Here is a 17,363-nt window from a genome sequence, read left to right on the forward strand (position 1 = left end):
AGGGACCAGCGATAGGACCTGAGGGAATGGTGTCATGCTGCTACAGGGGAGGTTCAGGCTGGACATCAGGAAGAGGCTCTTCACTGAGAGGGTTGTCGCGCACTGGAACAGGCTCCCCAGGGATGTAGTCACGGCACCAAGCCTGTCGGAGTTTAAGAAGCATTTGGACTGTGCTGTTAGTCATAAGGTCTGAATTTTGGGGTGGAGCCAGGAGTTATGTGGTGCCAGGAGTTGGGACTCGATCCTTATGGGTCCCTTCCAACGTGGGATATTCTATGATTCTGTGTTTTCAGGGGTTAGACAGAATAGTCGGACACTTCAGCACAGAAGTTATTTTTGAAGCAAATAATATCAATCTTTTACTGTTTAGCGTGATCACATGACATGGTAGACATGGAGTTCAGTTCTGTGTTAAGGTATTCAAATCTGACATTAAGAAGCAATGATTAAAACTTGCCCTACTATCTTGAAAGATTACCAAGGTAATTATGTGGCCTGAAACTCTGAATGTTTAGTTCCCAGGGAGAGGAGGAAAATACCCAACACAAGAATCTGAAACAGGAAAAGAGTGGTCATTTTGGTTCTTGTTTTGTACTTATGGTCTAAACCTAACTAATTCAAATTACCATTTTTTTTTTCCTGGTTAATTTGCTGTTGTATACATTAGCATATCAAAGGCATCATAATAAAATATTAAACAATGCTGTTTTAAGGCTGAGGTTTAAAGACTAAATCTCAGCGATTTTCAAATGAAAGCTGCTGCCATGCTGATCAAGACTGATTTTAAACCTCTAAAAATATCCCCTGGAGGGTGTCAGAAGTGAAGATCTGTATGTGAATTCAGTGCTTGTGTATTTTACCGCTGCCACTGCTCCATGGACTTCTCTGAAAGTATTAGCAAGCTTGAAGTTACCATAGAATAAGAGTCATTTAGGTTGGAAAAGACCTCCAAGATCACCAAGTCCAACTGCCAAGTGACCTACGGAGTCCCATCACTAAACCAGGTCCCTTAGTACCATGTCCACACATCTCTTAAATGCCTCCAGGGATGGGGACTCCATCAATTCCCTGGGCGGCCTCTTTCAATGCTTGACCACACTCTCTGTGAAGAAAGAATACTTACAAAAAGGCTCTTTCAGGCTTCTGTAAACCATACAACATATAGGTAACCTGTAGGAACCTGAAGTTCCTTCAGCCTGTGTCTCAGAAGATGTTTTCCTAAGCTTTTGAATAACAAAAATACCAATGCCCTCCACCACCACTGGGCACATTAGACAGTCTAACACAGAATACTGATTTTCTGTATTTCAAAGTGATGTGCAAGTGCTCGTAAATAAAGGCCTGCTGTCAGCAGACAAATTCAGTACATAGGAGTCTATCTTAGTTTCCATTTACTACAATTGTGACCTTAGCTCTTACAAAACCAAGGGGTCGTAACAGTATATTTAATAAGGAGAGTAATATTTCTTCTATAATGTGTTAACTAGTTTACTCTGTACTTGTTGTCATTATTTAGCAGAGATCAATAATCCTTTATTACAAGAATTTTCCTCATCTTTTCTCCTGTTACTTTTGCTATTCCTCTAAAAGGATTCAATTCCCAAGAACATATTTATCTACACAGATTCAAAATTTTTCCTCTTGATGTTAAAAAGGCTTCCTGGTGGTCTTTTTAAATTTTTGCTTTGCTTTCTATAGACAAAAGTAAGACTGTCTGATTTTCCTGTAAAAATCTAAAGCCTCCTTTCGAGGTTCCTATGAGACACCCTCACGTGATTATAATGGGAATTTTACCATGCTCCTGACTAAACCGTATTACAGGGCTTCTAACTCTTTTCCAATGATATACATTCCTTGAAAAATGCGTTTGAGAAAAACGAGTTTTAAAAAATGTGAAATTTTCATTGTAACTGTCACTTTAATTTTTATAAGGCTAACAGAAATTAGTCCTAAACTCAAAGTGTATCCCGAGAAACCCCATTTCTGACGTTTGTAGGTTTCATAATGGCAGGACGGGTGGAAATCTCACTCCGGTATTCTGATAGAGCTTCTTGGTATTCAGAAGGCCTTCAAGGCCAACTTGTTTACCGAATTTTGTATTTAAGGTGAATGAGTACAACGAAGAGGCACTGTGGTATCAGAAGCACTGTGGTATCAGAAGCACTGTGGGCTGTTGCTGTTTTCTTAGTGACCTGGAGCTTTTCCAGATGGAGAACAGCAAAAGAAGTTGTTTCTACTTTTAGAATCAAACCTCCATAAATTGGTATTCAAACTGGAAAAAACAATGGCTGAAAAGGACAGCTCATTATAATGTGCAGTGATGTGGATCAATATAGTTCAGCCTAATTGATACCTTAGCTAAGGAAAACAAAGCCTTGACTGTATTTCAAATAATCCACTATTTACACATTTTATACTTTTTTTTTTTGGAAAACTAATTTCAGAAGAAAGTATTTTAAAGTCAGAGCTCAAATATTAATGTCTTGTAGATCTCGGTGACATCTCACCGCAGTCCATATCAGATTTCTGTGAACATACTCTGACTTTATCCCAGAGTTTGAAATGAACATTTTGTGATATTGTACTTACTTCTCTTCACCTTCATGCATTTATTAAACATAGGACACGGATCTTTACTTCTTAAGTATGGTGTACACTTACTGACTGTTTCTGCTAATGTAGCTCTTAGACATGGATGGTAAAATAATTGAAGTTAATTTCCTCAAGAAACAGAATTAGAACATGAGAATTACTGATACAAGTTGTTTATGTTTTTCAGGCAACATTTTGCTAACTGTATAAATACATGCAGACTCCTGAACATTAAATTAGCACAGTAATAACACAGGCTGCATATTTTCATTCCACAGAAGACAAAATCAAATTAAAACCTCAAGCAGGATGTTTTCTGTTACATGCCATCCTTCAGAAAAAAAGCTCTATCTCATTTATTCGTGCATTACTGAGTCATAATAAAATTCCATGCTGGCACACTGGTCAAGACAAATGCTAGCAAGATGCTCCAGTGACAGTAGCATCACTTATTACTGCAAGCATTTGTTCCATAACCACTGCTGTTTCCATGCCATGAGTTGTGTTCTGCTTTGGGCTGACGCAGCGTGCACGCAGACCTTTGGCAGAGCGCTGTGCCACGCTTCCCTCTGCTCCTCACCAGCCCCTTCCCTCTTCCCGCACCTCTCGGAGCAGATCCAACCCGCACAGGAGTCCTGACATCCCTGATCAGCCTCCGGCTGCTCTGCACATGGGTTTGGTTCAGAGGGCGGTTTTGGGGCACGCTAACTAGATTTGATTGGAGTCCAGGTACATGCAAAACGCGTTCCAAGTCCTGGCACAGGTCTCCAACAAGGGGCACCGTTGCAGACAGCTCTGCATCACGGGCATGCTGAGGCTGGTTGGTGTGGGAAGGCTGACTGCATGGGATCCCAAGTAAAAATGCCAAACCACAGAATACAGTTGTAGGGACTGCAGCACCAATTGCTTTTATCTACCGTGCCCTTCCTATTGCGCCAAATTATTTGTTAATGTAGAAGAACCACACCGTACCTGCTTGTGAGGTTGAAACAGATGGCATATCTAGTTATAAAGCTTCTACACCAGACAGATAAAGAGAAGGCTTTTAACCTGCGGCTACTACAGAGGGCAAGAAAGAGGAACAGCTGCTCCTCAGGGACCAAACCACTGATGATAAATGGGAGAATGACATCTAAATGAGCCGGCATCAACCAGAAGCAGCTGGGCCATTTCACAGTGGTCACTGTCTTTCACAAAAATCAGAGAAATATAAAAGAAAGTGGAAAAATACCCGTTCAGAAGAGATGGTCCAGTGAAAACATAAGGCTAAAAAAATCAAACAGAAAGTTTAATAAAGCCAGCTGAAATATATCACTAAGGATGACAAAAGTGAATTTTGGACTAATGAAGCCACTGACAAAAGATCTACTCCAAATCCTCATTTACAGTTCTACTGTATCAAAACAGTAGTGGCAAACAAGCAGTGAAGACTGAAGCATGGAATTACTCGCTGGGAAACCCGGCCTTGATATCAATGACCAGACAACAGACTTGTAACTACACCATTTCCTACAGTTCAGAAACATTAAAAGTTGATAGTTACTGCTGTACATTGATTATCTATGATCCTTTTTAATTAGAGAATAAACTCAAGCAAAACACAATGTTATTTTCATTTACTTCATAATTACAATTTGACTGCCATAACATGTAGCATGTTTTGTAAAATTAATAAAGATTTTGGTTCAGCACTCCGGGCTCCCTACCGTAATCAAAGTATCAAATATGGGTAACTATTTATTTATGATGAGGTTTGAGCACTTCACACTTGTGCAGTAAAAAAAAGTGCTATTGTTTATATTTCAGGGTATAAATCTACTGCCCCACCAAGTGGGGCAGAGAAGTTCCCTAACATGAAACAGTACTGCTCAAATAGCCACACGCGTTATGTTTGTATTCTTATGTAGTATCTGGCATATTCTTATTGAGGAAAATTGCACATCCCTCAAACCAACTTCTTAGCAGTTTGGCAGCTTTCAAGAATTTGCACATTAGGCAGTACAGTTTCAGTCTGGCTACATCGTTTTAATAGTACTGATAACACATTATTTAGTTCAACAATTAGCAAGTCTTCATTACCATGGTTCTTCCCACATTGTGCGATTCTTTTATGCATATCCTGATGCAACATTCAAAGCTATTTTAAAAGGCCCACAGAAGGACATTCGGATGCTTTCAGGCTTTCCTTCTGCCTTCAGCCAGCTGGGTGTTCATGGAAGAGAATGTGAAGGAGAAGCCTCAGAGACAATCTGGGAGCACTGAAATTTTGGCATTGAGAACACACAGGTAAGGAGTTCTAGCAGGGACTGCAACACAGGACACGATGGAAGAAGTGCACAAGGTTGAGAAACGTTATGAAGGCTGTCTGGACAGACAAATCAAGAATTTCACCTGTACTGAAGTAAAAAAAAAATATTTTTTTAAGTCCTTGTCCTCCTTTCCTACCATCCACGCCTATTACAACAGCATCCCAGTTTAAGCACTACATCCCTCTTCACAAAAGCTGCCTGAAGTCTCAGAGTGAGAACTCCATCATCTGTCTATATGACAGGCTCATTTTACTGCAGACATCAGAGGATATGATTTACAGGTTTGGTGCTCTTCCAGAGAACTTAGCAAAGCAAAACACAGTAAGATAATTGTGAACAGGGTGTTTCAAGGGGCACAGCAAACTCTCCTGGCATCTGTGCTACACTCAGAACAATCACAAAAACTTGTACCTCTCTGGCCGTCACCTCCAGATCTACATAAAGCATTTCCACATCCATTATTTGTTCAAGTAATGAGAAACTCTTTTCAGGTAATATTGAGGCAGTTTAAATGACTTCATCAGTCTGCAGACTAAGGAACCACCACTCGCTATCATAGAATCACGGAATCATACAGGTTGGAAAAAACCTCCAAAATCATCAGGTCCAACCATCCCCCTACTACCAATGTCACCCACTAAACCATGTCCCTAAGCACCACGTCCAACCTTTCCTTGAACACCCCCAGGGACAGTGACGCCACCACCTCCCTGGGCAACACATCCCAATGCCTGACTGCTCTTTCTGAGAAGAAATGTCTCCTCATTTCCAACCTGAACCTCCCCTGGCACAACTTGAGGCCATTCCCTCTGGTCCTATCACTAGTTACCTGTGAGAAGAGGCTGACCGCCCAGCTCCCCACAGCTTCCTTTCAGGCAGTTGTAGAGAGCAATGAGGTCTCCCCTGAGCCTCCTCTTCTCCAGACTAAACAACCCCAGCGCCCTCAGCCGCTCCTCACAGGACTTGTGCTCCAGGCCCCTCACCAGTTCCATAGCCCTTCTTTACGCAGGTAATGGAAGGTCTGGGCAGAGATTTCAGAAAACGTAAAGGCTTAGCATGCAACAATTATCATGTTTAAGCTGTGCTGCGGTCCACGTGCACATGCTTAGATAGTCTGAAGCAGCTTACTTCTCAGAGCTCTAGTCTCCGCACATGGTGGCTGATAGTTGGTAGTGTGCTCCTAAGTCAAAGCCTTGACTGAACTCTGAGCAGGTAAGAATTGGCTTGGATTCCTGGATTTAAATACAGCTGTACCTCCACTAGTAAGCAGTTAAAGAAATTATACCTAATGAAGATCAGGGCCATCCATTTTCTTCTTCATTTAACCTATGAAAATTTTCTGAATTCAGAGAAAAACAAGTTGCAAGCCTTTACTGGGTATTTTTGGAGAATACAACACAGTCTATGTCTTGTGCTAATGGGAGTTATATATTCATGGCAAGGTGTGAAGACACCCCTTGTCTTCAGATAAAACACACTGAACATTTGTAACACATCTATTTGTAAAATTATGGCAGGTTAACAGGCAGCTCAGATAGTATTACCAAGCAATGCAATCCTTTAATTATTTTATTAAGCCATAATTACGCATTTAAGAAAATACTTAGTTTCACTTGTATATTCACCTGTCATCAGTTCTGTAGTTGTAAGAAGTGTCCTGTGGAAGGCTAAAAGACACTGCGGTCTTATTGTAACAGCTGCATGGAAGTTTTTTGCCTTTTTACTATTCAAAGACAGAAGCACATAAAAGATTATTTTACCAATTGTAACTTAGTAATTTCCACTCCTCCATGTGACCTATGTGCTTATTAGGTAACCATTTCAAATTACTATGAGATTGCATTTTTAATTAAAAATCATAACAAATATGCTCTTAAAACATTTTTAGATAATACTGTTTTAGGAGATTCGTTCTTGTAATCACATTACAATAAACTGTGCTGTGCTCACAACATTAATTACCGAACCTATCCTCCAGGTATAATTACTAGTTGTTCTATTCACAATGATTAACCTGCATCAAATCGAAATCCTTTAAAGAGCTTATAGTGCCTACTGGCAAAAGGACTCTCTTCCTCTCTCCAAAATCTGTGGCACAGTGGAAACACCGGGTCTTGAAATCCTGAACTGAATGCGTAGGTTTAACTTAAAAAACAGACAGTGGCATGGTGGATAGGGGGAAGCCTCCAGCGAGGAACAAACGAAGATGCAAACACGTGTGTCAACATTTGGAACTGGCTGGGTTTTAAGAAGGCTACCAAGAAGGATACCAAACTCTAAAACCATCAGGCAGATGTGGACAGATGTGGGTGGGCTGGGTGACCTACCTCCTACGCACCTAATGTCTGAGGAACTCTGATGAATGAATAGGCAAGAAGTGACAGCTACACACTTGGGGTAATGGCTGCTTTATCACCTTGTTGGGGTTTTCGCCCTTGACAGAAAGTAGCCATCAGCTCCCTGCTCACAAAAGCACATGGCAGATGTTTGAAAATGAAGGAGGTAACTCACTCACTCAGGGACTGTTTGGGTAGGATAGGTAGTATAAGGATATGTGGAATGGGAGGTCATCTGGTTCATTAACATATTTGGTTAACAACTACTCAGTATAAAATAACAAGTAACAGGGAAAAAGATGGATTACGCGCAGGCACACAAACATTAACGAGCAGGTGATGACAGAGACAATATTGAAGACCAGAAGTCTTTGGTCACTACAGGAACTAATGCCATTAAGGGAACTACTCAGACCTAGCTTTGAAGAGATTCAACCTGTACTTTGTCACCGGTAAGAACTGAGAAACATAATTATTGTACATACTATGGAATATTTGAGGGTGCTTGCAGAATTGTGTGAAACAGAAGGGATTGTGGATTATGCGGATTGTGGGATTATGCAAACATTATTATGGGAAATGTAGAGGAGGGGCCAACAGCACAAAATGGGAAGGATCTGGGAGGAACAAACACAGGGAAATGCAGGGCGAGGGGAATGAAAAGGGCAATTGAGCTTAAACAGGCTGTTGGTGGGTACACTTTTCTGACGAAGTCCTGAACCTGATCACCACTGTCTAGCCTTTCTTCTTATTAAATCGTTTTCTTAACTATTTTTGTATAATTCACCCTCTGTCCTATGTGTAAGACTGCTCTGAAGTCCAAGTGTCAGCAACTGCACAACAGGCTGCAGGTTGCAGGGCCAGACACCAGCAACTAGAGAGATCATGGCATATTTTTATCTTCCTAGTGAATTTAAACCTGTACTTACCATAGCTATATGTGTAATTTGCTAGCAAAATTCAATCTGGACTAGCCAACAAACAACCAGTGAGTATAAGCAGACCTGTACCTGGGAAGACAAGGCCTGAGTCAGTGGCAGGTAAGGGGCTCAAGGTCCAGGCACAACCAGAGCCGAGGCCTGCAAGGCAGTCCAGGCAGCGGACATTGAGGCTGAGATAATGTTTGAGGGATCTATGGCCATGGGGTATTCGTGAGACAAGTGTGGGTGCATGCCTCCATTCTGACGGCAAACACCAAGATGGATTAGCTGGTGAGGAGGAGACCTGCACGCGGGGTAAGAAGCCCAGAGCCCAGATAATCAGACAGGGTTAGAGGTCATGGCAGTGTTCAAAGGCTCCATGGATGTGGCTATGCTTCTGGAAGTGACAGCCTGGATCTGTGCTTTCGCTAGTGGACTTCAACCCCAATCCAATTTGTCACCCTAAATGGAACACAAGAGTACCCCAGTCCTTAACCTTTAACGTCTTAAGAACGGGCTTTAGGGCAGAGCGCTGCCAGGGACACTGCTGCTGCTAACACCACTCTCTCCGCCTGGCTCTCCCAGGGTACGGGGATCAGAGCGGGGGTCAGAGAGGCAGTCTCCTTTTTTGAAGAGCCCTGAGCGGCCTGGGGCTACTGCCAAGGAATCCCTTTCATTGCTCCTCCAGCAGAGCCACTGCGATGCATGCATGAGCTTTACCTCAGGTGCTCTGCAGCATCGTACCTTCCTACGTAGCTTGGAGCAGCAAACGTGGAGGAAGCTGTCATTACAATGCTATTGTCAGAGCTAGCAGTAACCCAGGGAGGCAACTTAAGAGTGGGAAAAGAGAAACACTTGTCCACTCCCCCGCTCACTTTCCAGCTTCCAGAACAGAAGGGAAGCAGCAACGTGGAGGCCAAATCCCATCTTTAATTTAGCACATGGGAGCCAAGAAGTGCTTCACTTCCCCCACTCCCAGAAACTGAGTGCACTATTAAGCTCAGTAGGCAGGAGAGCTACAAAGAAAACTGTGAAGAATGGCTGGGTTTCAGATAATTAAGAGGGGAGTTGTGTGAGAAATGGCCAGGCTTCACAAAGAACTGTGGGGGAGGATATTGGGACCTTTTGGGGAGTGAAATCTTGCAAGACCTGCAGGGCTGAGCTTACTGTATCAGTGATGCCATAAGAGGCTGAAATGACCCAGGTAAGAGCATCAGAATACCAAATTTGGTTACGGACAGAGAACAACTGGGACCAATGGGGAAGAAATAATAAAGGGCAGATTTACCTGGGAGGTGAGAAGGGGGGAGAAATGGAGGGATAATGACAGAGAAGAACAAGCACAGGAAAATGGAGAAGATGGGCATAAAAAGAGTCAGTTGCATGTAAGTACACTCTTGAGCCCTGCGCAGGATCTCTGCAGTCTATCCTATATTCTGACTAAATTATGTTCTTAACTTTTGTGCAATCTTACTCTGTCACACAAATGAGGGTGCTGCAAGGGCTAAGCATAAGCAACTTGGAAAACAAACTTCGGGTCACTGGGCCTGCAGGTCTAGATGCCAGCAACTGGAAAGCCTGAAATGCAAGAGGTCTAAATGGCAGCAACTGGAGGGACCACAGCCATAGTACTTGTAGGTCTAAACATCAACAACTGGAGAGGCTGGACGGTACATGTGAGAGGTCTAAACATCAGCAACTTGAGGGACCAGGGTGTATTTACATTTCCACAGCATCCTGAGAAGTGACAGAAGTGAGTAGGAGGAGACCATCATTTAGAAACACTGAGTCTGAGATGCTGCGTAATTTGCCCAAGGTCCAGGAATGGATGTTAAACAGACTTAGAGCCCATGCTGATATATAAGAGCTCTATTAACATGGGGGGTGCCTGGAAATCTAGAGAGGATTCTATAGTGAATGTCAGTCATGATGAACCAGAAAGGAAGAACAAGATTGGGCTATCCGTATTGTTGTTTATGTGAGTGGTATAGGTGTTTATGAGGATATGATAAAGCCAGTTGCTCTGTGGTTGCCTGCATGGCCAACCATTAGATTTTCGTGTTTCTGCACGCCCCTCTTGAATGCATGCTCAGCCTTGCTACTGGCCAGACCTGCAGACAGGAACAGCAGCAGCCGCATCCATGAACCAGGACAGAGAAACATCTCTCAGGTCTGAAAATACACAAAACTGGCTTTCAGCAACCAGGAAAGAGGAATCCTTGGATCCCAGAGTCCATTGGACTGAGCAGCTCTCATAACATCCTTAACAAACGGAACTTAGAATAGAGCTGAAGAAATGATGCTTATAGTATCAGAAACAAAACAACTTTCACTGAAGTATCCTCTAGGCAGTAATTAAAAAGAAGAGTAGACTTGTACAAGACCAGTCAAGCCTCAGTTTTTCACAATAAGTCAAATTCCCTTTAAAACAGGACACAAGAGATAGATGTGGGAGAATAACATGTCGTGCTTGGACATGGTATGCTCCAGGAGCATAGTACCGAAAAGCATTTGAGCACATTAAAACCCTAAGTTAGAAACTGTAACTTTCAGACTGCCTATGAATTTATGAAAGACATGCTTCCAGAAAAAAAAAAATAAAATCCATTGCCAGATGCTGTAAGAAATGTTGATATGTAGCTTAATTAATGTAGACTGAATAACTTGTACTGTGGACAGTGATATGTTTTTTATAAGCCACTCAGTGACAGCTGCTGGAGTAAATTAACTAGAAAGAAACGCAGTCCTGTATTAGCATATACAAGCACAGGCTTTCTTATAAACGGGAAATTGCAAGACAGGAAAAAGTATTATATTTTATTTTCCTATATTCTGTCTCCAAAGAAGTGACACACCTTCTCAGGTGCACATGGAAGCACAACATGATGCTAGAGTGAACAGCTACGTGGAAATGAAACTTTTGGAAGAATAGGAATTTTACCCAGAGCCAGGGAAATGATAATATTAGTGTCAAGTATTTTCTTTGTCTACAGGCAGTGCTTTATAGTACAAGATCTGTTTATTCTAAGCGACTGGACCATAAATGAATAATTTTGAAAAGGATGTTTCAGCTATTGGCTAGTTTTGTCTTTGTTCAAGGCAAGAAAGAAGACGTGCTCCAAGCCTAATAAAAACATGCTGAAGACAGTCATGGCTAACATGACGGACAGCAATTAAAAGGCTGTGGCAGAATTTCATGACTCCCAGCCAACATGCTGGCAGCCCTCTCTCATGGAGAGGAAGATTGCTTGGACGTACATGGAAATCTATAGGCCGGGACAGAAGTTAATTCAGCCTGGCACCTGCTGTTTTGATTTTCAATCCTGACTTTTACACATATTGTCATGTAGGGACTCCAAAGGATCTGCAACAGGATGTAAAGCAAGTCTGGGAATCCTGAGCAAAGTCACTGAATGTTCACTAATACTATCAATGAGTTTTTGAATTCACTAACAAGGAAACACCATAGGTCAGACCTCTAAATTCCTACGGAATAAACTTTCTTCATACTAGTCTCGATGTCTTCACACGAGTAACCTGGAAAAACCTGAAACTCACCTCGTTGTCTCTAGCACCCCACAGTCCTATATGCAGTGTCACACAGACTTGCACAGACAGAAGCTGATGACCTTTTCAACAGCCAAAACAACATAGCTCTGCCTTTGTATGCAGTTACACTAGCGCAGTCCTCTAGAAGTGACTGGCTTCTCATGGAGGCAAAGCTTATGCCAACACAAATAAAGCAAGAGTACTGCTTTAACTAGCAGCACCATTACAATGAGATGAGTTTTGTGAACAGAAACAGGGGACATACTAGAGAAACAACACAAAAGTGCTTACATTACTCTTTACCTGAGTTTGACAACTAGAAGAGAAACCGAACAAGCACGCTCCAGACCTAGGTTTGAAGCTGCCTGCTTGCATGATTTCTTCCAATGTGTCTTTCACACTACTGGTGACAGAAATTCAACCTAACGTGACAATACAGGCTAAAAGACAGCCTGAACTAGAACAACTTGAACTGCTTTCCTCTCTTAGTTGTGAAAACATTAAAACTGAATTTTTGTTCAGCTGAAACCAAAACATCCCAGTTCAAAGTAATGACTTGACTGGAGGGTAGTTTGTGTTTTTTTTTAAAGAAAGGTGAATTACTCGTGTTAGAGGTGATGCGTACCTGGTGCGGCCCGCAGAGCAGCACTGCACACTGTATTCTCCTCTTTTTTCCCCCATTTCCCCCTGTTTCCCCCCCCAGGACCACACCACACAACCGCAGCTCCCGGGCCCCCCTCTCAGCGCCCAGGTGCCTCCTGCAGCCCCCGCCCGAGCCGGGGGGCTGGTTCCGCATCACCCACCCCGATCCGGAGCCGAGCCGCGCCCGGACGACCCGGGGGAGCCCAGCTCAACCCCCAGCGCCCTCAAACCCACGCGGGTGCCCCCCCCTCACCCCCAGACCCCGCCGGTCCCCCCGCGCTCACCTCCCCGCGCCGCCCGCCCGCCGGCCCCGCGGGGCGCCGCCATTTCGCCGCTCCCTTCCCTCCCTCCCTCCACGCTCCGCCCCGCCGCAGCCTCCCTCCCCCGGCGGCCGCGGGGCCGGCCGGGGCTCGTAGTCCCCCCCGTGCCGCCGGCGGCGAGGGGCGCGGCCGCGGCGAGGCACTACGTTGCCCGGCGTGCAGCGGGACGGCAGATATAAGTGGCTGGCGGCCGAGCGGCGCCTCTAGTCGGTCTGTCCGTCCGTGCGTCCGCCTGTCCGTGGGTCGGTCGGTCAGAACAATGCCTCAGCCGCCGGAGCCGGGCAGCCGCGGCTGAGGAGCAGCCCGCCAGGCGGAGCCGGCCGCCGCTCCGAGCGGAGCGGTGCCGCCGGCATGTGGATACCCACGGAGCACGAGAAGTACGGCGTGGGTGAGTGAGGGGCCGGGGGAAGGGGGAGCCGCGCCGGCCCCGCCGCGCCACCTGCTCGCCCCGGAGCTCCGGGAAGCGGCCCCGGGGACCGCGGCGAGCCGCCGGGAGGGGTCCCCGGGTCCCCGCCCCGCCGGGGGCCGCCGCGCATTGTTCGGTCCTGCCGAGCCGTGCCGGTCCGTGCCGAGCCGTGCCGCAACTTTGCCCCGGGGCAGGGCTCCGGAGCCCGCTGGATCGCTTTGTGCGGGGAGCGCTGTGACGGTGCGCGTCGGCTTTTTATGTTTTCTCCCCCTTTTTGACAGCGCCGCGCCGCCTCGTCCCGCACAATGGCCCCGCTTGCCCTTGCCGAGCCGGGCGGCAACTTGGGCGAGCTGCTCGGCTAGCAGCAGCCCCGCTGGCCCCGGGGTCGGTGCCGCCTCGGCACCTCACCCAGGCGGGGCTGGGCTGCGGGACGCCCCCCGCCCGGGGGGAGCAGAGCCTTACAAACCTGGCTGGGACCCCCCGGGGTGGCTGGCTGGGGGTTAGCAGCCGAGTGTTTGGAGCTGCAGCCCTCCTCTCGGTCTGCTTGTTGTTGGGTTTTGTGTGCGTGCGTGTATTTCTTTTGTTTTGTTTTATTTCTTTATTTCCGAGAGTAGCACGCTGTTTCCCAATGGCAGCGCGTTTTCCGATTTATGAGATAAATGCGACCACGGAGCATCTCTTTTAATACCACCGACAAGCACCGAACAGCCTTCCCCTTGTTTGAATAGCTGCCGCCCGGGCCGCTATGGAAGTGGTACGCGTTGAGGTGCTACCCCTCCGCCAACGTCCCCCTGTTCGGCAGAGCCTTTAGGTGGGTGAACGTGGCGGAGCTTTGTCCAGCTCCCCTCTCCTCACTCGGGAGGGCTCGGCTCGTGTTGCTGCGACCTCAGCTCGCTAAAGAGGCGCGCTCGTGGCTCCTCAACAGCCGGCTCTGTTTGGATCGGCCAGAAAGCGTAATTCGCCGAAACAGTCCTTCCTGGTTGTGCAGATATCGAAAAGGCACAAGTCGGTGCTTATTCTTGTTTAAATTCATTCCGTGGTTTTCTGCGATTCGCCTTCCAAGGGCTATTCAAGATAGTAACAAAAAGCCTCTGTTCGATTTGGGTCCGCTGTACCCCTGGGACAGGGGTGGCAGCGTGGTTCGTACAGCCACCGCAAAATGATGGAAAACGGGTCTCAAGTCGTTATTTTCTCTCAGGGGCTGTGTTTTATGCTGTGTGCCGGCTCACCTGCATGATGAGTGCTATCTGCAAAATCTTCACACCCAATTACGGTGGCAGCTATTGTGCTGCCTGGCAGCGGTAGGGGAGGCTGGAGAAAGAGTTGTCTCTTGCTGTATAATTCTTTAAACTTTGATTTATGAAAGCTGCTTTACACAATCCTGCATTTTGTACCAAAGATCTACTTTTGTATGTTCCTTTTTAAAGTCGTGCTATTGCTGTGTTTCCAAGCAGTTTTTAAATAACAGTGTGTTTATCTGCCCTGGTAAAACGGGTGCATTATAAAACCCTTGGAGAATCCTGATTAGTTGTACCAAGCATATGTATCCTTTGTATAAAGAGCTCAGGGCTTGCATTAACATCAGACCTCATCTGCATTTTCAATCTGAATTTTGCAGCACATGCTGTGTGCTGCACATTTCTACTGTGACATGCCAAAATGGATGAATAACCAGGCAACAGCCACCTGGCTGCACTGAAGGGTTGCTGGTAGCCAGGTGGCTGTTGCTCGCTTGCACAGCCTGATCCCCACTTTGAGGAGCAGTTAGTGCAAGTAGCCATCTCTTCGATTTTTTTTAAAACTTTTGCCTGCTAACCATTGATAACATATAAGTGCCTTTTTCTGAGAAGGCTGTTTTACTCTGAGTTCGTTTGTTAGTAGCATACTGCCATGATGACCATTACACTTAGATGTGAGAGTCTTTGTACTGCAATTTTGTGGGTTTCATTTCTAAGGCAGTACATTTGGTCAGCTCTTTATTATCCCCCAGGATGCTAAATGTGAGGCACTGGAGCAGCTTGCCCAGAGAAGCTGTGGATGCCCCATCCCTGGAGCAGTTCAAGGTCAGGTTGGGTGAGGCCCTGGGCAACCTGATCCAGTGGGTGCCCATAGCAGGGAGGTTGGAGGTAGGTGATCTTCAAGGTCCCTTCCAACCCAAGCCATTCAGTGACTGAAGTAAGCATTGAAATAGAAGTGCTTCTGAGAAAGTTTGCTTTGTCTGGGTTTTTGATACCTTTATTTGCCAAACAGAAGGTTAAACTTCTGTATTTCACTTTGATGCTTCGTTTGCATTGAATTATCCCCTCAGCTGTTGTGTCAAACTAGTGACAGCATCACACAAAGCATCCACCAGTCAGTTACGCGGAGCATGTAGCACAATGCGTGCTGATGTAGGGCAGGAGAGGTAAGCTTTTGTGGGTTTCTTGGATTGCTGTTAACAGTAGCTAAAACTGGTAGATGTCAAGTGGAGTTGGCTCAAATACATTGCATGCTGTTCTATACGGACTTGGAACATAACAGCACGATATTGTTTAGAACAATAACCAAATCCTTTGTTAAAATGAGTCATTTAAGACTGTGTAGCTGTGGATCCTCTGCAGACAGCAAACCAGCAAGTGCAGCTTTCAAAGTTGATTCTTGCTGGCTGGTGCAAACTGGAAACTTCTAGCTGTAATAAACTTAATAAATAAATAAATAAATCACAAGAGTAAATGATTATTTTGTAGATGCTGTCTGGGGTAAAGATAGAAGTTCTGTTAGGCAGTCTGGATGTAAAGGATCAGTTTTTCTCTTTACCTCACCAGCTCTGCATACTGCTGTACTGTCTGTGGTCTTTGATTTACCTGCACCTTGTGAATCAAACCTCAGGTTTGATTAACCTGAATGTGAACCTTGCATTTATGCTGTCTGCAATGTAGGTGGCTTACTTTTGTCTGGTAAGCACATCACTTGCCAAATTTTGTTGGGAAGGCATTTTTCAGATTAGGATGGAAAGATCAGAGAATAATTAAGCAGTTGCTGAATGCCTCATCTAATTTATAGGTGGCATGTTGTTCCAGGTCCTGAAGTCATTCCATGTAGCATAATCTACCAATTTAGCTCAGAAGTTTAAATAGTGCTTGATATTTTAGTGTGGTTAAGCTATAAATCTGGCTTCCCGAAGGGGTGTGAAGTGTGGCTATCTCCCATTTTATAGAGGGAAACAGAAGGATTAAATGACTTTGTGCTATAAGCTGAGGTTTATGGGAGGAATAAGCCAGGAGTGTATTAGTTGATCACAGGGGCCGTATTGATTGGCACACAGCAAAAGCCGAATCAATTGGCTTGTGCCCCATTCTTCTGAGTTGCAGTTGGATGAGTCTCACTGGCAATCCTGTTGAAAGCTGCTGAGATATCTTTGTCTTCATGCTGCAATCACTTTTTTTTGACTTTGAGGTAACATTACTGTAAGTGAGCTTGTTGTTGAGCTAAACAAACCAACAAAAGACCAAGACTGTGGTGTGGCCACTGTCATGATGTATCTGTCATAAGAATGCTAGGCATCTAATATAATGTGGTTTGTTTAACATGTGCTTCATCAACTTCTCTTCCATCCCTCCCCAAGCAGTACAAACAGTGCTCTTATTTCCCTTCTCCTATGTTGATCTTGCCTCACAGTTTTATGTGGAATTCAGTTTGCATTTTTGCCTTACGCTAATACAACTTCTAATAATGAACCTGCAACAAGCTGCCTAAATCTCTATTTAGAGGTGAGGCCAGGCAAAGCACAGTGCTTGTTGGGGCTTATGAACCCCTTTTGGCTAGGGAGCAGGCGGGGTGATCTTTGTCTTCTTGTTACAGCATGGACTGTTTGGGGCTGGTCACCTGCAGGGAGGTGAATGTGGGGTGGTACGGGGCATGGAGGCTGAACCTAGCAGGACATCCATGCTCCCTCCACACCCGGGGGCAGTGGGAGCCCATTCCCATTTCATGAAATACTCCCCAGGTTCTGGCTCTTTGAGATAAAAGACGCGTGGGCCTTATATTATCACGGAGGGTTTCATACCCATTTAGGATGACAGTCAAATAAAAATGACACTTTACTGGTCTTCTACATAAGCAATAACTATCAGTATCTTCAGAAATGATCTCAGCTTACAGCTTTTGGACTAGAAGTAACTAACTGCTTTCTGTTGGAGAGCAGAACATAAAGGATAAGATTTTAAAAGCCAGGTCATAAGACTAGCCCTAACTTACTTCTGTGATTGTGAAATCAGTGAAATTGCATTAAAATAAGACTAACACAAGAT

General features: G+C 45.1%; 2 protein-coding genes across 8 annotated transcripts in view; one reads left to right on the top strand and one right to left on the bottom strand.

Annotated features, from left to right (window-relative positions):
• ZNF277 (zinc finger protein 277) overlaps positions 1–12,723 on the bottom strand; it is a 57,374-nt gene extending 44,651 nt beyond the window's left edge. Inside the window, exons 1-2 of one of the 5 annotated variants that reach the window (XM_080608122.1) lie at positions 12,633–12,697; positions 4,672–4,988 (exon numbers count right to left, since the gene is read on the bottom strand). In XM_080608122.1, the coding sequence (XP_080464248.1) occupies positions 4,672–4,723 (52 nt within the window). In that variant the 5' untranslated portion in view covers positions 4,724–4,988; positions 12,633–12,697. Of the gene's footprint in view, positions 1–4,671; positions 4,989–6,526; positions 6,625–12,009; positions 12,068–12,632 lie in introns of those variants that run through there. The other 4 variants (XM_080608124.1, XM_080608125.1, XM_080608121.1 and 1 more) reach the window with 4 other exon arrangements.
• Positions 12,724–12,752: 29 nt separating this feature from the next.
• The window catches only part of DOCK4 (dedicator of cytokinesis 4), a 251,169-nt gene continuing 246,558 nt past the window's right edge, over positions 12,753–17,363 (top strand). For all 3 annotated transcript variants that reach the window (XM_080608066.1, XM_080608067.1, XM_080608069.1), the window contains exon 1: positions 12,753–13,056. Coding sequence is in view for 2 of the 3 variants with exons in the window: in XM_080608067.1 (XP_080464193.1) it covers positions 13,020–13,056 (37 nt within the window). In the remaining variant the exon portion in view is untranslated. The remainder of the gene's footprint in view (positions 13,057–17,363) is intronic.

The sequence above is a fragment of the Anser brachyrhynchus genome, assembly GCF_964034855.1.
Source record: "Anser brachyrhynchus genome assembly, chromosome: 1".
NCBI classification, from domain to species: Eukaryota; Metazoa; Chordata; class Aves; order Anseriformes; family Anatidae; genus Anser; species Anser brachyrhynchus.